Raw genomic sequence first — 20,625 nt, 5'->3', positions numbered from 1 at the left:
TATTAGAGTTGAGTGTGTAGGTGGTCACAAGCAGGCTCACAAGCCATTCCTTCAGAAACAGTTATGGAGTGGTGTCCTCCACACGTACCGGAAAGCCTACAACTGGAGGTCACACCTCCGTGATTTCCACTACTCATCTTCCAGTCACTCATCCAAATATGCTTTATGTCCATATGTTTGCGGATCATCAATCGTATGTCTTCTACTTCCAGAGTGATCTCACCCACTATTGCTCCGTCTCCAGCGACTTCTTTTTAACTTGAGTAGGCCTGTGCATTAAGGTTAACATCAACAGATATGGTATCCATTTTCTGCTCTAGTGTCTGCTTCAACTGGGCAATGGCCATCAGTATCTGCTCACTTGGATGTTTCATATGCTGGGGCAGGGTCTGGGACTCATTTCCTTTCTGAGAGTTGTGTGTGGGGCCTCCTGTAGGAACTGTCTCTGCCCATAACTGCGAAGAAAGCTGATTCATTTCGTGCCATGCAAAGATGTTTGTGGTTCTTAGGGGGTACTCCTTTGCCGGCCGTCCAGTTCTCCTCAGGTTATAGGGTCCTTTTCAACTGAGTCCTTCATGTATGGCTTCGAAATCGGAAAGACTAAGGGAGGCCAGGTCAATAACTCCGAATTCAGGTGCACGGGCCGGGCTCCAGGCCCCCTTCACATCTACAACATCCATTGCTGTAATTTTAAAGACTAGAGGCTCCTGCTCATCAGTATTGTACAAGTTTAGGCTCAGATATGCTGGGACACAGTTCAGACCATATGCTCATGCTACTAGGAGACAACCAACTGGTACCTGTAGGTCAGCGAGGATGCAGCTCACAAGACCAGGCTCTATATCTCTCTCCAGCCATGATTTCTATGGAGATGCCTGCTCCCTGCCTCTGCGGGCCTTGATGTGGGAGGGACATGTAGGGGATGGGAGCATCCTTATTGACCACCATGTATTATGCTGTGAAGTAGCTCTCCTCGCTAGTATACACCGGGGCCACTCCGCCGATCCACTAGACTGCGTATGCACCTGGGCCAACACCGGGTCCCATCCAATGTTCTTCAGTGTAGTCCCACTGCCATTTTCAGATCAGGCACTCACCTTAACTCGGTGCGCTCGACTCAGCCAACGCCTCTCAGCTCGTCCCCCACGGGTGTCTGTCTGCTTCCCAACCTGTTTTAGCTGGGCTGGGAGGTTCTCAGGCCTCAAGCATTCGTCCGTCTCCCAGCTCAATGTGCACTTGCTGGGCCACCACCTTGTGGAATCCAGCCCAGCCGCAGGCCGGCACGTTCACTCGTATCAGCAAAAAAGCAAAAGCCCCTTCTATCATCAGGAGGGCTTTGTGAGTGTTACTTCATTATGTGGCATGCAGGCTGACCTATATATCTGGCAGAGAGCAAAGGATTCTGCAGGATTGGGAAGGATGCCCGGAAGAGCACTCACTTAAGATGTCTGCTCAGCCATCTTGTTTAGTTACGCTGAGGAAAGTATTTAACATTACTCGTCTAATGCATATAACATTAAATTGTCTGCAAGGTTTAATCACAATTTTGAGAAAAATATTAGTGTGACTGACTAATTTTAATTTAAAATGTGCCATTTGCCCACCCATAGAATAATATTCATCACACAAAAAGACAGTGAGTCAAATGCACTGCAATTTCAAATATGTTCAAGAATTTAAGATAATTACATCTTACAAATCAGAGCGTTTCCTTAACATAGTATCTAAAAAGTCAGGCACTTAATATTTACAAAGTGTTTACGATTTACAGCACATAATAATAGATTTGTTTACCTTTAAATAAATGACGGCATCCGTTCCGACACCCTCCATTGAATATAGTTTAAGATCGCCTTGGAAGTACCTGGCATACAGACGAGAGATGGGCAATCCATAGCCAAATCCAGCCTGAAAGCATAAGAACAAAAAAGTCAACACAGTAAAGGCATTTTTGTGGTACACCTATTTTATTTGTATAATTGAAAATTAACTTTCAGGGACAGAATGGGAACAAAAAGCAGCCCTATTAGGAATGTTCAAACCAGCACCGCATTTGCATTTTTCCTCTTGACTTTGTTCCCTGCTCTACCCTGTTGCCACTAACACTATAAACCTGGGTAACCTAGAGAGAGTAATAGGGCAATCAGTGTGGGGCTTCAAATTGCCTTCCAATGGCTCCAACCCCACACCCTAGGGAAAAACCCAATAGCATAAATGGCTAATATTGCCCTGATCATCATCATCAGTACAGCAGATATTTGGATTCTAATGGGTAGTAAGTGTGCACATAGATGTCTTTCTTGTAGAATCCATATAGATTCAAGATACTAGCTGGACTTCATTCTCATTCCGTCGACATTGAAAACGAAAATATAATTTTCTAAGTAAATCAGAAGATATATAAAAGAAGGAATGCATAAAGCTCCAGTTACCATTAACATATTTAGGATAAAGTATCCCCTGCCGTATATCATAAGGATAGTGCAAGTCACCGATGAGTTCCAAGACCATACAAAGGAAAGAGGACAAAGGCGGAGTTCCTTTACAAGGACATGAAACTCGAAGGTGACTTGCAATATCCTAATATTAACCTGGATGCTAAGCCTTTCCCGCGATGCTAAACGCTTTTTTTGGATGGTTGAGGTAGTTTGTGATTAAACCTTCATAACTTTTTTCCAACAAAATGTATGCACACCAATTGTGCACCCTGAGTACTCAGGCGTTGTAGATTTATCCGGATTGAACAGAGAAAATAGCCAATACAGCTAAATTGTGTTTTTGAGGGAACATTGGGAAAAAGTGCAGAGTTAGAAAGCCTATGTTTTTTTCTCTAAAAATGGCATCAATGAAAGGTTTCACCATATTTCCAGCATTTAGGAACATGCAGAATTGTTTAAAAAAATACACACTTTTTACCACAGTTTTTGTATTTTTTGGCAATATATAGTCTATTTTTTCAAATGTTTGTGGTTTCAAACTACTTGCAGTTTATGGTGCAAACAGGTGTGAAATCCATGGGTGATCCAAAACTATATATTTCAGAACAGTAGACAAAGTTCTAAATTTAGCAAGCGGTCATTTGTATAGAACCCTCCACGTTTTCCCAAAGAAACTAATCGTAGAAACGAAAATATAATGAAAACGAGTAGGAAAAAATAGATATTTGTGACAATGTTTTGATCTGTAGTTTTTGTCACAACGGCTGATTCATAAAAGCAATACACCATCACATTTGATAGGCCTTTCTGGTTGCGTGGTTATATAGGGTCTGTAGTTTCTTCCAAAACACTTGATAATCAGAGCCAAACAGCTCAGAATGATTTTTCTTTGTGTACCGACTACGCAACAATTCATGTGGTAAAATGTAATGAATGAAAAATATGTATGAAGTAAACCTATGTATTTCTCAAATGTACACAAAATAATGCGTTTAGGAGCAGAGGTTCTATGTACACCTATGAATTTGTGGTTACTCATACTATCATGCGAGGCAGAGGGTATTTTGCAAAATGTCTTCCTTATTGTACACTGCCTTACATTTGAAAGCCACAAATACATAAAAATTAAATTGGTAAAAACAAATGTTGTACTATTCTGTGTTTCCACATGGCTCCCGATGAAAATGGCAGCTACTTGTGTGGCTGGTCTAAGCACCTGTGACCCAAAACGCTGCAAATCATAAATAACCTGGAGTTACCACATTTCACGCAGCAAAATCAACACGTCTTTCTTTTTAAACAATGTAGATAGCTGTGAAATTTTGGCCCTAGCTCATCCGAAACCCAGGGAAACCTACTAAACCCAGACATTACTGAAAACTAGACACCTGGGGTAGTCAAGGGTGGTGTGACTTACATGGATCTCAATAGGGTTTTTTTTACCCAGAAGCCCTTTTGCAAACCTCAAACTTTAGCTAAACACATACATTTTCTCATATTTTTGTGAAAGAAAGTTCCAGAGTTCTGCGGGCAGCCACAATTTTCCTACCACCCAGACTTGCCAAATTTCTGCCGATAAAAACTGTACCACACTTGAGTAAGAATTTTATGGGTCTTTGCAGATTCTGGACGTTTAGGTCACGGAAACGTGATGAAAAGGAGTGATTGGGTGCTAAATTTGAGGTTTGCAGGGCATTGTGGGTAAGGCAACAGAGTGGGATCCATGCACGACACAACATCATGGACTACACAAGGTATCTAGTTTTCAGAAATGTCTGGTTTTTGAAGGTTTCCTTGAATGGCGGCTGGCCTGAGTCCAAATGAGGTCGCTGTTCAGCATGGCAAGCAGGTTGAGATTGATTTTGGACCAGGACCCTGTTATACACGTATCACCGGATTAACGATTACATTGATCGTCCACCAATGCATACAGCCCTGAAGAGTCACAATTGTACCACGTTGTGACGAAACATGTGTCGGCTGGTTGTTCATTCTGTATTGATCCGGATTAAAAATCCCCATTAAGTTAATTCTGATGTCGAACTGCTTTCATGATTGCAAGAAAAGCTATTGAATTGTGGCTTTGACACTAAAACCATCACCCGCATACATGTGCACAGAACTTTGGTTTTATATTCACTGTGTAGGTCTCGACCTACACACTGGCAGGGGTTGTTTTGTTCGGGTTTGTTTTCCCCTGACCTGTTTTGCACCGTTCATATTCATCTGCTTCTTAGGAGCCCATTTCATTGCAAAATAAAATGCTATAATATGAATAAAAAGCAGGCCTAAAGCCGGCTTTTATGACATTTAGAGCTCATTGCTTCCACACATTTTTTCAATCTGGCATTAAACCATGGCACAGTCATGCAACAGGTTCATGTCGCGCTGAAATTTGACTTGAATTTCAAGAACATTTTCCCAGCTGAATTTGTTCGAATTTTTCTGATGGTGATATGAAGGAAGTTTGGGACAGGGAGGAGTGAGAATCTTCACTGAAGAGAACACTAAAGCTCTAGGCTAACTTAAAAGCAGCAACATGGGGGGCGTGGCCAAGATGGCGAGCTAGGCAGACGTGGCTTGCCTCGGCTCCCCGGCCCGAATTCCGAAATCGCCCTTTACTTATAGCGGCGGCCACCCACTTGGGCGAGTACTGCCCAGCAGCACGGAGAGGTGACCGCGGCCGGAGCGGGGGACCCCCGGTGGCGGAGTAAGGCGGGAGAACGGAGGGAAGGCCCCGGCCCGGTGCAGGAGACGGCCGCCATTGCTGAGGGCTCCGGGAGAGACCAGTGTCATCGGCGGCGGAAGGCGGCCTCAAGGTCCGCCGCAACAGCAAGACGTGAGGAGGCGACTGGCCCAGCTGAGGACTGGAGTGGAGGAGGGGCCCGCGGAACGGCGGAGCACAGCGGCTGGCGGGCTCCCGGTGTGCGGGCCGCAGCTCGCGGGCCTCCGGCCCTGGGCCTGACCGGCACTGCAGCAGCCTGGCGGACGGGGCGCCGGAGACGCGAAGGAAGAGCCGGCCGGCCAGCCCCCTGCAGAGGTGAGCGGAGGGGGGCAGACCTCGGAGAGGCCCCGGCGGTTGCATGGAGTGAGGGCGGCGGCCGGCTGAGGAGAGCGGCCGACCGGCCCCCCTGGCTGGCGGTGCACTAATTGAGGCCCCGGCTTCGGGCCTAGTTGCGCCGGAGGAGCGGTGAGGCTGGGGTGGCACAGCGGGGCACAGCGACGCCCCAGCGGACCCTGGGAGAAGAGGAGGCGACCCCCCACAACCAACGGGGCCCCTACATGAGGGCTGACCTTCGGCCACCAGGGAGGTAAGACTGCGCGCCCCAGAGGAGCGATAGGGGGCGCAGTCAGTGGAAGAGCGCTTGTTAGCAGACCCGGGGGCAGGCCAGGAGCTCCGCGGCGGGCGTGGGACAGCACGCTATACAAGGGGCCCCAAAGACCGCGGCAGGACACGGCACGGAGTGCCAGGGGGCGAACAGAGGCCTGCACGTCTGGACTAGCGAGGGAGGAGTAACGTGGTGAGCAGCGGCCAGAACTAAGACAGCCTGCGAGGCGGATCGACCCCAAAAGTTGCTGCAGAACGGGGACCCCCGCCCACGCTGTGCACTGGGGAGTTCAGGACTATAGTAAAGCCCTAACTGGAGCAGGGGCTGGGTTCCTCGCCTTAGGAGACGGGGAGCAGGAGTCACCGGCGAGAGGGGTGGTGACCAGCTGGTGAGACGGAAGGGACGGGGCTCGCTCCCTCACGGGAGGGAGGAGGGCCGCAAGCAGACGAGGCACAATATTGAGGTGCAGGGTGAGAGAGGCAGCCGGAGGCTGCGACTGGTGTGGACGGTCCAGGCAGCCGTCGGGAGGCCGGCGCAGACCTCCCCTGAGCCGGAGTACAACGAGAACTGGGCCCTGGCGGAGGCATGGCCAACACAAATCGCAGGACAAATCGTACAATTCCAGATATGCTTCACAAGCCCACTACTAAAGGGGGGAAGACTCACACACCCCCCTCCACGCCGGCTGACGCCGGGTCGCAATCTCTGGAAGAGCATGACGCCCCCATCACCCGCACGTTTCTGGAGTCACTCTTCAACACTCTCAGGGAGGACTTCCAGGCCCTTAAGCAAGACATCGCAAGAGAGCAGCGAGAACTTCGACGGGATCTGGATGGTCTGGGGGAAAGGGTGGCAGCGGTGGAAGAGACTGACCACGCCCGCAGCGAAGAGCTCGCGCACCTGCAGCAGGAGGTCCTCCGCCTCCAAGAGCAACAAGTGGGCCTGCAGGCACATGCGGAAGACTTAGAAAACCGCTCCCGGAGAAATAATATACGGGTCAGACACGTCCCACAGAATGCGGAAGGGAATAGCGTCACAGGCTATCTGCAAGACCTCTTCCGGGAGGTTCTGGGGGAGGCGGCGGACTTCCCTGTTCGTATAGATCGGGCCCATAGGGTAGGCCCGCCGAGACGGGCTCCGGCCCCTCCACCAGACATCCTGGCTTACCTCCCTGACTTCCCGTTGAAGGAGAGAATCCTCCAGGAGGCCCGACGGAAGCAACCGATACAATTCCGAGGGGTGCAAGTGGCGCTATACCAGGACCTATTGGCTATCACGCTGCAGAAGAGGCGCGAATTTAAAGTCGTGACGGCCTTTCTCTGCGAGAAGGAAGTCCCGTACTCCTGGGGGCATCCGTTTAGGATCATCTTTAAATGGCAGGGGAAGCTGCACCAACTTCGCTCCCTCAGGGACACCTGCGCCCTCTTGGGCATCGACCTGCCGAACCCCTCGGACTCGGAGGAGGGGTCTCCCCATGACTCTCAAAGTGGGACGGCACATTGCAATCGTGATGACTGGCAGAGAGTGCGCGACGGCGCAATCGTGGGACACGTCTGAGGCCAGACCCCACGACTATTGCCCAGGAAAAAGCAGCTGCGGTCCAGGAAGTCGAGAGGGACACCGCCATTCCACCTTGAGCAGTAAGCTGGGGGCCTTGCATCACACATCGCCTTGATGGGAGGAGAGTCGGGGGGCCGGAGTGGGGCCGCCACTGCCACGTCCCTGCAGAGACTTTCCACGGACTGGTATGATCACCCGGACCGGGACAAGGGTTACTTTTCAGTGGTTTCAAGTTTTGATCCTGTTGGGGGGGGGGTGGGGAGGGCGGTTGGGTGGTTCCAGGCGGGTTGGGCTGAGTGGGTCATGAGGGTTGGGGTTAGGGTGGGCCTCGTTGTGGGGGGGGGGCACCTTCTTGTCCGTCGAATCTGAAGGCTCCATAGCACCTATACCTCCCGAGCCTCAGATGCGAATTGTGCAAGTAACAGCTGGTACCCGGCACCCGGTGGTATGACTACACTAACTATCCTGTCCCTGAATGTCAGGGGTCTCAATAGCCCCAATAAGCGCAGGGCAATCCTCTCTCTGCTGGAGCGCTCAGAGGCGGACATCTGCCTCCTTCAAGAGACACACTTGCTATCCATTGACCATCACATGCTTAAGTCCCGCGCTTTCCCGGTGCAACACTTCTCCTCCGCGTCCAAGAAAGTGGCTGGGGTGGCTATACTGGTTGCACGATCCTTCAAGGGGCGAGTGCTACAGAGGGAGGCGGAGGTCAAAGGCAGACTGCTGCTCCTTAGCTTTCAGGTAGCGGGTCAGACACTGCTCATAGGGTCCATTTATGCCCCTAACGAAGGACAGGAAGGGTTTCTCCACTCTGCACTTGAAACTGCCACAGCCAACACATGCCAACACCTGCTATTGGGGGGGGGGACCTGAACCTGGTCTTTCACAATGTCGCCGATCGCTCCAACCAGAGAGTGGGTCAGGTGGGGGCGCTATCAGTGGAGGGACATGCGCAGCTAGCGGATCTAGGCCTCACAGACCTGTGGAGACACATGCACCCACATGACACAGCATATACACACTACTCGGTGGCCCATAAGTCATACGCGCGGCTTGACTACCTACTCTGCTCTGCCCAGCTGATGTCCCGCGTACGCGAGGTAGAGATACACCCAGCCTCACTCTCCGATCACTCGCCGGTATCGGTATCCTTCCTTGTGCCCGACACCCCCATCCCGCAGCGTCACTGGCGCCTACGCGACGGTCTGCTGCGGAGCCCTTCTGCGGTGGAGAAGATCAAAGCAGCAATTAGTCAATTCCTTGTCCATAATGCCAATGGTGACACCTCCAAAGCTACACAGTGGGCCACGCTAAAAGCAGTCCTTCGGGGCGAGTTTATATCTCTTGCGACGGCCAATAATAGGGAGCGCGCGCAGAAAAGGGCTGACCTCACACAGCGCGTACGGGAGCTCGAGCAGCTACACCAACGCACCGAAGCGACTAGGGCGTGGCGCCAATTGTGCGTGGAACGGAAGATGCTCGCGGCCCTCGACCAAGACGTCGCCGAATTCGCGGCTATACGTCTAAAGCATGCCTACTATACCGGAGGGGATCGTTGCGGGAGGCTGTTGGCCAGTAGGCTACGAGAGCAACGGCAGCAGAGGCATGTCCACGCCATCCAGAATGCGCAGGGTGACTTGCTGACTGAGGACACGGCCATTGCGGCATTGTTCGGGTCCTTCTACGCTGAACTGTACGAAGCGGACGGGCTAGACGCGGAAGGTAGCTGTGAATACTTGGACGGGGCACTTCTCCCGTCATTGACGGAAGCACAGTCCCAGTTCCTCGACAGACCCATTGGTCTCGAGGAAGTCATCTCCGCAATCTCCCGTCTCAAACTTGGGAAATCTCCGGGCCCGGATGGTTTCACGGCGGCCTTTTACAAGACCTTCTGCCATCAGGTGGCCCCCCTGCTGAGGGACCTTTTCAACACCTTTGATCAGGACGGAGCGATTCACCCAGACCTGCTAGAGGCGGCGATATCAGTGATTCACAAGGCCGGTAAAGACCCCACTCAGTGCGGATCTTATAGACCGATATCGCTGCTGAATGTAGACCTAAAGCTCTACACCGGTATTCTTGCGAGACGCCTGGCGCCGTATATGCAACAGCTTGTCGAACCGTACCAGGCGGGCTTCATCCCTCAGCGGCAGACGAGTGACAACACCAGACGCGTCCTCCACCTCCTTGAGGCGGGTTCTCTACCCTACCTTGTAAAAAAAGAAAATACTGCCCTGATTTGAAAACCTAGCCTCCCCACCCCTGAGTTTTTTTTTCTTAGTTAATCATTCAATAATGAGTCCACTGTAATTCTAATACCAGCCCAACAGTTTATTTTCTGCCCAGGTCCAAACATGCCTGCTGCAATTATCTTTGAGGGGGTAAGAAGTGAGATGCAGGCATTACTAGCAGTCTTCCAGTGTCTAAATTCTGTGACTGTTAGCGGGCATTACTTTCTTGAAGTTAAAATCAGTCACAATAGGATTTGATGCAAAGAGGATGAGGCTATTTTTGTTCCCACAGCACTTGTGTAAGCAGAAATGCTACATCCATAATTCGTGGGATAAGTTTGGAGGCTAGTGGGACCAAAAGGGCAGAGGTTTTTTATGGGTAGAAAAAGCCAGAGAGGGAAATTAATTTATCCTGACGGCTTCCTATCTGTTCCAAATGTGTTTTATATTGCACCAGGCAGCCTTGGGTCATCCTTCATTTACTAACACGCACACTTATTTACCTAAATAAATCATGATGGTTTCTCATTGTGGGCAATGAAATGCCGGTTCTAAAATTCTATAATTACCGGCGAGCAGCAGTCATGATTTATTTGGGGAAATAAGTGTGCGTCTGGTAGATTAACACCCAATCCTGTAATGCAAATACAAAGTACTGGTGAAATGGAAGCTGGAACCCCGCGATGTAAGCATTCCCTAGGAAAGCGGCACGCGAGGCTGTTTTTCCCATTTTATTTCTTTAATAGGAGAAACGCAAGGTTGACTTAACTTTACGAAAGAATGCATTGCTAGCAAACAGTGTTGGTTTATAGCTTCCACTTTCTCCTGTACTTTTATATTTGCATCAGGCAGCATATCCTGCACACACTTATTTCCTGAAATAATCATAGCTGCTTGTTGTGGGCAGTGAAGCGCCGATAAGTAGATAGTGCCAGCTTTATCGGCATTTCATTGCCCACGAAGAGGAGACATCATGCTTTATTTTGGAAAATAAGTGTGCGCCAAGGCGATTCATGTCCAGGCTGTGTTGTAAAGTATTCGGAGAGGGGGGAAGTGGAAGCTGCAAACGTAGACAGAGAGCAACAAAGGTGTGCCCATTCCAGTGCTACAGAGATCCGACTCGAGGCGAGACAAACAAAACCGACTCCATCGAAGAGAAAACAAAATGCAACTGGCACGTCTTCACGGTTTTCAGACTAAGCATGCAGGCTGGATTTATTTTTTAATCTATGTACGAGTGACAAATCAACTGTCAGTCACGGCCGGCATGAAGGGTGGGGTGGAAATGGGGTCATCGCTGGGGGCATGGGGTGTAGGCGGGAGGGGTTTATTTAAAGAAAATAAAACTTACCGTCCTGCTCCACCTCCGCTTCTAGATGGATCCCGCCTCCGCCGTCCTGCAGCTCTCGTCATCAACATCAAGGAAAGGCACACTCCCTCCCCTCCGCCAATCACAACACTGCAATGGAAGCGTTGTGATTGGTAAGGCAAAGCAGAGTGCGCCCCACCCGGGCCATTTTTTCTCTGTAAACTGCTGCATGCAGCAGCCTACATAGAGAAAACGGGAGAGTGGGCGGTCCTGCTGAGGGCAGGGGGGATGTGGCTTGCCCACTGTTGTGGGTACTGACTGTTTGGTCGGCCACAGGGCCGACCAAACCGTCAATACCCACAACAGTGAGCAAGCCACTCCCCCCCTGCCCTTGAGTAGGACCCCCCACCCCTAAGCAGGCACTTCTGCTTTCTCGCGTGCGAGAAGGCAGAAACATAAAATGGTAGATATTACCATTTAGGTTTCTGCCTTCTCGCACTGCGAGAAAGCAGGGGGGCAGCACCCCCAACGCCCCAATGGGGGAGCCGCCACTGAAGGAATAGCTATAGCTCAGGAATTCTGGAAACAAGGATATGAAAAGCTCAGGAAACAAGGATCGGTCTCATCGGAACACAGCTACAATGACCAACCTTGGCCTAAAAGGAGCTGGGTCTAAAAAGAGCTCACACTAATCACATGCATCAGGTGTGAGCAGGCCAGCTGCAGCCAGCCACAGGTGAGCAGAATTCCTCCACCCATTCTTGGCCTGCAGGGGTGGAGATGGAGCAATGAGCAGGAAATTATAGGTAATGGAGTTTCTGACAAGAGCAGGCTGGCTTCCACAAAACCTGGTATGGATTAGGAATGGATGGCCATTTCCAAGTAGAGTCCAAATGGCTGGAAGTCAGTATGTACATGACGTGGAGGGTGAGGAAGCTTAGTAGAACACTGGAGAGTCCCACAGTTCAGCGCTCTGGTGGACAAGAGAACGCAGAGAGCAAGTCGTGACACCCGACTGAGCTCACCATGGTGGCGATTCCCTTTAGATTCCTTTTAGGCCCAGTATTTCACGATGAATTGGATACAGCCATAGAGAATATGCACAAGGGACAGTAGAGACATACACCACACTTTGGGAGGCTGTCAAGGCCTATATCACAAAGGCAAAGGAAGCCAAACATGCAGGGAGTCTCTGAGGTATACGTTGGCAGCTCACACACTTGGAACAGAAACTCAAGCATATAGAGGGCCTGATGATACACGCCTCATGGCAACAACTTCTCAAAGAGCAGCATTAGCTGCTTCAGGATTATAGAAACCAGTGGACAGAGAGGTGCATTATCTGGGTAAGAACACGCTTGCTTGGCAATATGGAGAGGGAAAAAGAGAGGGTAGAATTTTGTCCTGGCTCCCACCTTGAGACAGATGATATTAATAGGATAAAGACCCAGTCTGCTGTGCCCATAATATATAACAAGAACCTATTATACGAGTTCAAGACCTATTACACGCACTTGTACAAGACCTGGGTGGTGTTGTCGCTTGACTCCATCCCAGATTACCTGGACAAGGTGGCTTTGCTCTGGTTGGAGAGCTGTCATCTGCAATAATTAAGCCATCCTATCTTGGAAGAAAACATAGTTGCGGCCATTAATGCCCTAGTGGGGGGGAGCATCAGGCTTTGATGGCCTGACAACAGATTTTTACAAGGCTTATAAGTATATTTTAGGGCCCCCACCTCCTTGAGGTATATGCAGAGGCACTCTCGGATGGAGTGCAACCTCCAGCACTGCCTGAAGAGGTTATTTTCCGGTCCTCCCTAAATCTGGGCAAGATGCCATAGATGTGTCTCATAGAGGCCGCTATCACAACTGAACTTTGACAACAAAATGATTGCCAAAGTGATTGCAAATAGGCTTTCGCTATTGCTCCCCTGTGCAGGCTGGTTTTGTGCCCCATATCTTAGCTTAACTTATAGAGCACATGGCTACACTAAGGATTCTCAGGCTTTGAGTCAAAATGTACACATACAGGTCTGCAGTGAGGCCTGAGCATTACCTGGCGGTATAGCCAAGTTTTGAGATGTTTTCTGAATTTAGTCTCGTCCGGCTCAGTTCTCATATTGATTGATATTGTATTTCATTGGATTCTAAAGCTTGGGGGAGAGGTAGTAGAAGGGTCTTCTACCTCATTTGGTCTTCTGGATATGCCTAGATCCATGTGAATTAACCTGCGCACAGTGTTCGGCGTTTTACACCAACTGAAACCAGATCTGAAGACTGTGGTGGTATTACTGGATGCCGAAAAGGCTTTTGATTCCTTGGAAAGGCAATTTCGTATCAAAACACTAAGACAGTATGGCTTCCCGGAGGGGTTCCTGGCACTGATTCCATTGCTATATACAATTGCAAGAATCACTATTAACAATTTACTTTCAGATGCATTCCCAATACATAGCGGCTTCCGGCAGGGGGCCCCTATCTCCTCTACTTTTCATCCTGGCCATGGACCCATTAGCCTGGCTCTTCCAAGAATGCCACAAACATAGGGTGCTTTTCTTTTGCTTTTTGTGAAACACCTGAAAGACAATGTGTCCCCGTTGACTAGGAAAATTATCAAATTTAGTAGATACTCAGGTATCACTATTATAACTGGGATAAAACTGACATATTTCCAATGACTGATGGCACAGAGTCCTGTCCTCTGCATTACCCGGTTAGATGGGTGTCTGAATCAGTTAAATACCTAGGGATTATCCTACACGGAGACCTGGAGACCATTCTACGTCTTAATTAGTGACCAGTTACCATGACTAATAGATATGTAGGTTAAACTTCCATTGTCCCTGGTAGGCAGGGAAGAACTGCTTAAAATGGTGGCTTTTTTAAAGTTCCTTTATTCATTCTTAAATATTCCTATCCCTCTCAACAGGCACTTTTTTCACCCTTAAACCCTAAAATTAATCTACTCTGGGTCAATGGGACTGCCAGGATAAGCTGGGACATTTTGACACGTCCCTATGAATGTAGCAGCTTTGAAGCCCCATATGTGAACTTTATTACTACGTGGTGCAGTGTCACTTCGCTGCCCACTGAAATCACTGAGATGCACGTCTACCTTACTTAATACCCGAACAAGACCATGTAGATGACATCCCACTGGCGTCGATATGTCCCCTGGGACTGCCTAGGCCTCAGAGAGAGGTTCAACCAGCACCAACAGCGTGCAGGACGTGGCACGAGCAGTGTTGCAGAGTGGGTGGCTCTTTCCTATACTCGCCTGTGCTGTGCCTTATAATAATCCCCTATTATCCCTCACTCTGGAACAAGCAGTACAAAACACATTGACTAAAACACTCATGTTGGACTTTCATCACTTATACACAGATGAGCTTTTTATTCCACTACAACAATTCCAATGATGGGGAATCCCCATAACCTCAGATATATGTTTATGCATGCCAGGCTTCAGAGTACTGTGTGGAGCAAACTCCCAGGGTACCCCGTAGAACCAGCTGACTTCAGGCCACTAAGTTAGCTGATCACCTCCTCCTATGCAAAGCAGTGGGTGTCTTGGTTGTACACCTATGTGTCACAAAATCGGCTGAGCAGAACTGAGCAAGCCTGATGGGCATGAGACTCGGACCTGTTCAAACCCCTGACTCACACAGACATGATGTATATCCCCAAACTATTAGCACACACTACTGCATTTTATATTCCTAAACAGGGTATTAAGCACACTGGCCTGCCAGCACCACATTGGCCTAACATGTTTTCAGAGATGCACACACTGCGGGCCAGAATATGCAGGCTTCCTACTCCTATCCTTGGAGTGCCTCTGTGTCCTCGTCTACTGGTGTGAGGCTCTGAACAAATTAAGCCAAATTACGGCTCAAGATGTAGTGGCCAATCCACTTATGACACTCCTAATGGAATCGGGTGCTTAACATTAATGGCACTACTTTTGGCCAAACTTAGATTAGCCTTGAACTGGGGGAGCCCTATGTAGTGCTACATGCACTCGTTTGTATAGTGAGACAGTGGTGCCCTTTGACAAGGTGTTTTAATTCAATCTATGCGTTTTAACTAACTTCATTTTAAATGTACGACATTATTTTTTTGTGCACTTGCATTTAGACTTGAGATTTCATTTTGTGACTCCTTGCAGCTTCAGAGTAGGACTGTTTTCTTTCTTCTCAGCACAGAGCAAAACATCTTTGCTGGAACAGAGCATGTGGGATAAGCGTTTCAAAGCATGAGAGAGAAATGTGTGGACTGTACTTCTCTGTCTCGGAGTCAAAACACAGAGGTTCGGCCAGCTTCCGTCATGACCTTTGAACAGACTGGTATGGTCAGCATTGGTTGTTGCAACAGATGAAGGGAGGGGGAATTTTTAGAAGTCTCTCTCCATGTTAGTAAAAAGTATTAAAGACAGGATCCCTTTGCGCTGAATTAGAAGCTCACTTTTGTGATGGACGCATCATCACAAGAAAATCTTGCTGTCCCGTTGAGACTTCTGGCTGATGGTCAAGGGCTTCCCGGTTGACCTGACCAGAATGGTGTGCTCTCAAATGGTGATGTATGAGTTATAAGTTTCATTGCTCTGTGATGTTTCCATGGTGTGCTCCTAATAATTGATTCTCTCATTGGACAGTGCTTATTTCTGACATTTGACAAAACTTGCTTCTTGCATTGAACGTCCATTATTTCTACTTTCTTATATATGACTCGTTAATGTTTCATTTTTATTTGCTTGTGTTCTATTTCCTTGCATTTTAGTAGCGAATGTTCCATTATTGTTTGACTTGTGAGTGTTTTATTATTACTTGCTTATGCATACATATCTATACATATCTATATAGCTGCATGTTGTTTTACCTGTTCATTTGACATCTGGAAAAGTCTTTCTGTAAGAGTGTTGCATTATTGAAACCCCACTCTTTATTTTCAAACTGTCTTCTGATGTGCCTCATTTTTTAGTGCGGAGCCTTCTCTCCGGGTGCTTTTTTTCTTTTTTACTGAGTGCCTCTGCTTGGGAGTGCTGAATTTCTTTTATTTGGGAGTGTAAAGCAAGACACAGTAGTACGCCCAAGGTTAATGACTGGTTCCAAGACATAACAGTTTGTAATGACGGCACGGAAACCTATGCACTTACACTCCCAGTGGCCTCTTCACCAAAAGATATATAGGGCCCTCTCGGGTTCTATTTGGACAGGGAGGACATGGAGATACACAGGAGTGACCACAACAGGGACAAAACTCCCCCACTGAATCTAGTGTGACCCTCATTTCCTCTACAGGTTACTGCTGATAGAAATATGTGATCGGTGTGGTACCTACGACATGACAAAATTATGAGATAGATGCAGTGACCTGATATTTTTTTAGCCCGAGATGCTACTTTCTAATGTTTAAAGGAGGGAGGAGAGTTGATGAAACAGACAATGATTAACTGAATGAGGATCACCACTCTTTCATACTGTGATAATGGTCAGATCTTTGTTGATTTCTGGATTTCAATCGGCATACTGGATTTTCTATATTGTTATGTATATGTTTGATAATAAAGCAAATTAAATAAATAAAGGTTTAAAAAACAAAGTCCATTACCAGTCTTTAATATAAGGCAAAGGGCATCTACTTTATCGCATTGTTGCCTGCCTTCTAGCCAAGAGTAATGATAGTGTTGTAAATGTGCGATCTGGTGCTCGTATATTCTTGACATTACTGAGTAAAGCTATGAGAGAATCAGATTCTAAATTGTTCTTTATCACTCTATTGAGCTCAGTAAAAACCTTATGCCAATTCTAGTGTACTCAGGGACAGTTCCAGGATAAATGTAGAAAGTCTGCTATCTGTTCACTACATCTCAAACATCGAATTTCCTCCCTCAAACCAAACCTACACAATTTCACGGGAGTAAGGTACCATCCCTGTATATTTTTGAAATGTATCAGCCTGTGCCTGCTATTTGAAGATAACTTTTAATAGCTACACAAGGCCTGGGGACGTGCTGGGACCAGGGCCTCGATTTGCGGGCCTGCGTCGGGTGCTGGTGGGCGGCGGGCTGGGGCGCTCGCTAGGAGACGGCGGGGGTGGGGGAGTACGGTGGTTGGGAAGCCGGGGGCGCTCCTTAGTGTTATTCGGCGGCCCCGCCTCAGACGCACCCGGGGGGATCTTTGATTCCCTCCCTCCCTCCTGCTCTAGACGACAGGAGAGGGTCGCTTTCCACTCCATTGACCACAGCGAGTGCACTCCATATACGGAATCCGGCCCACGCAGCTATTTGGACCTTGGCCGCCGATGCTACCTGCCGCCATAGACTTTCACGTGCGAGGCTGAACTCACGCTCACTCACCTCATTTGGCCTGATCTCGAGACGAACGCTGGGGCCTGCCTGGTCGTGGGGCTGTCTGGTGCTTTTGCATTACTCTACCCCCTTCCCCCCCTCGCGGGTTGGCTCAATGTTTTATTACATTACAACTGCACCCTCCGTACTACCGCGGCGATGGGAAAGAGGGACCCGAATCAGAGGAAGCTCAGCTTTGACAAGACCCCCCTCCTCGCTACGGACCCTCCACCTGGTTCGGCTACTGGGGCTGCCAGTTCGGCAGACATGGGGGACGCCGCGGCCATGGTCGGCACCATGATGGGTGAAATGCGCGCTGGCTTTAAAGCCCTTGACACCCGCTTTGACAGCCTTGAACAAAAACTTGCTGACATGGGCACCAAGGTGCAGGCCCATGACAGACAGCTTGACATGGCGGAATCCAGGATATCGGATGTCGAAGATGGCGCCACGAAATCGCTTAAGCGACTGGAACGTGTTGAGAAAATCCTTAAAGACGTGGCCATAAAAAACGAAGACTTAGAAGCGCGTAGCCGACGCAACAACATTCGTATTCTTGGCGTGGTGGAGACAATTGCCAGGGGCCGTTTTGACACCTTTGTTGAAAACCTCCTCATTGAACTATTCGGCAAAGACGCCTTCACTGCTGGCTTTGTTGTCGAACGTGCACACAGGTCGCTGGGACCTAAACCTCGCCCTGGCCAGCCACTGCAACCTATAATCACCAGAATCATGAACTTCCGCGACCGTGACGGCGCGCTTCGTGCGGCACGTGAGGCCGGTGAGGTGCGGTGGCAGGGCAGCAAATTGTCCTATTTCCCTGATTTCACACTAATGGTCAAAGAGGCACGTCGCAAATATAATGGAGTTAAGTCCACCCTCCGAAATCTTGGTTTAAAGTACGGCATGCTGTACCCGGCCAGATTGAAGGTCGATGTGAACGGCAGATTCCGCATTTTTGACTCTCCCGCGGAAGCACAAGACTTCTGTCAAGGCTACAAGAAACAGGGCTCACCGTCAGCTTCTGGCTCCGCGCCGCGATCTCCGCCTCGCAGCGACACACAGTCCAGTGCTGATCTTTTTGCTGAAACTGGCCAGGGCTGAATGTTCGACGTTACCTAATCTTTGTACCCTACTCGTTGTGTTGCCTATTGGATGTGGACTCTCCAGCGTTTGTTGAATGGTCACCAATTCAGGAGTCGCTTGTTGGGATGCCCGCATGGCGTGGTGTTGCTACCCCCTATGGCGAATGCCTTATTGTCTATCTTCTCTGGGGCTTTAACATTTTTTTGCAGCGATACCGTTTCATTGAATGGTTACTACTCTTTGTATTTTGCACTGTTGTTCAGCATTTGTTTGGGGATTGCCTCTCTGGGGACGCTGGGAGGCTGGGTGGTGGGTGGGGGTTGGGATTGCGCTTTGTTTATGTGGTCATTTATGTTTGTGAGTAATTGCAAGAATCATAGAGTAGATTGACGGATGCACGCCTGCTGGTGATTATCTTTGATGTGGTGTTATGGCCAGGGTAGGTCTACAGTCTGGTCCGTCCAGACTCACTTTGATGTCTTGGAACGTTTGTGGTTTAAACACCACAAGGAAGCATAAACAGGTACTGAACTATGCAGCACGTCATAAGGTAGATGTCCTCTTTTTGCAAGAGACTCACTTGGTGCAGTCGGACACAATTTCCGTGGCGAAAGGTTGGGGAACACACAGAGTATTTTCAAATTACAGCAGATATGCAAGAGGCGTTGCGATTCTTGTGCACAAACGTGTTCCCTTTGTATTGACTGGAGGTAAAGCTGATGGGGAGGGCAGATATGTGCTTATAATGGGTGTGTTGTTTGGGTATAAAATCGCAATGGTGGGAGTCTACGGCCCCAACGTGGATTCCCTGTTTTTTTTCAGGACCTACAGCTGACGCTGCTACACTCTGACATAGATTTGTTAGTTATGGGAGGTGACTTTAATCTATTAATGAATCCAGGCAGAGACAGTACTTCTCCCTTTCCGGACTGCAAACCACAGGCCCGCTCAGTGATGGCAGAAATTTGCTCCCACTTTTCTTTAATAGACATAGAGGCTCGGCTGCACCCACACGCACCTGATTACACACATCACTCTGGTTTCCACAACACCAGTACTAGAATTGACTATTGGCTCCTCTCCCCGGGCATTGCAGGATGGGTGGATGGCCTTTCCACGCTTCCACGCACGCTATCGGACCACTCTCCCATAGTGTTAACTTTGGCGATCCCCAGGTTGGGTGGCTACGAGAGGCAGTGGCGATTCCTTGGTAGGGCCCTGCTGGATCCGGTTTTTAAAGAGGAGATCTGCACTGCCATCGACAACTATTTTGATATTAATACCGGCTCTGTAGCCTCCTGGGCCACGTTATGGGAAGGTTTCAAGGCCACCTTACGCGGGGTTTGTATTGCCAAACATGTGTGGACCTTGCGTTAGATTCGCTCCACCTTGACTCGCATTGAAGCGGATATCTCGGCGGTGGAGAAGGAAATCCTTGAGGATCCCTCGGCGTACCGTAAAGCCAGACGCCTTGAGTTACTCTTGGAGTTTTGTGACGCTGCAGACAGGGAACTGCGGTTCATGGGCAAGCACTATACAGCGCGTCAATACGGAGAGGGTGACAGGCCAGGCAAGATACTGGCGCGAATGCTCCGTCCGCCACACCAGGCAGCTTACATAACTGACGTGGTTGACGCGCAGGGCACACAACACCACTCCACTCCCGATATATCTAACACCTTTCTTTCATACTACAAAACTCTCTACACTTCCACACTTTCAGGGGAGCATTGCATCCCAGGACCTTATTTGAATGAGATTGCAATGGTATACCTAGAGAAAAACATGCAGGAGTTTCTGGCCGTGCCCATAACGCCGGATTTCATAATTGAGGCCATTGATTCATTGAGGAGCTCCTCGTCTCCGGGCCTTGATGGTTACTCGGCTGACTTTTATAAAGTATACAAAGAGGAACATATACCTTGGCTTGTCGAGGTATATGCGGAGGCACTGGAGGCGGGCGTTCTCCCGCCCACGCTCCGGGAAGCGGTAATTGTTTTACTGCCCAAACAGGGCCGTGACCCCTCTTTATGTAGCTCCTATAGGCCCTTATCCCTCTTGAACTTGGACTACAAGATTTTGGCCAAAGTCCTTGCAATCCGCTGGGCGCTACTCGTGGAGACCATCATTTCGCCGGCCCAGTCCGGATTTGTCCCACATAGATCCACCTCCCTTAATCTTCGGACACTGTTTTCGGTTTTGCACAGGATTGATCCCTCCACCCCGGCTGCAGCGGTGTTCCTGGACGCGGAGAAAGCGTTCGACACCCTGGAGTGGCCCTTCTTTTTGTCGATCATGAGGCGAATGGGCATGCCCGC

General features: G+C 49.1%; 1 protein-coding gene across 1 annotated transcript in view; it reads right to left on the bottom strand.

Moving 5' to 3' along the window:
• Nucleotides 1–20,625, bottom strand: part of PDK3 (pyruvate dehydrogenase kinase 3) — a 1,449,910-nt gene that overhangs the window by 34,824 nt on the left and 1,394,461 nt on the right. The window contains exon 10 of the mRNA XM_086934512.1: nt 1,795–1,908. Within this exon, the coding sequence (XP_086790638.1) occupies nt 1,795–1,908 (114 nt within the window). The remainder of the gene's footprint in view (nt 1–1,794; nt 1,909–20,625) is intronic.

This window comes from Lissotriton vulgaris, chromosome 8 (genome assembly GCF_964263255.1).
Source record: "Lissotriton vulgaris chromosome 8, aLisVul1.2, whole genome shotgun sequence".
NCBI lineage: Eukaryota > Metazoa > Chordata > Amphibia > Caudata > Salamandridae > Lissotriton > Lissotriton vulgaris.
Note: the sequence above shows the minus strand (reverse complement) of the source record. Positions and strands in the feature narration are given on the sequence as shown.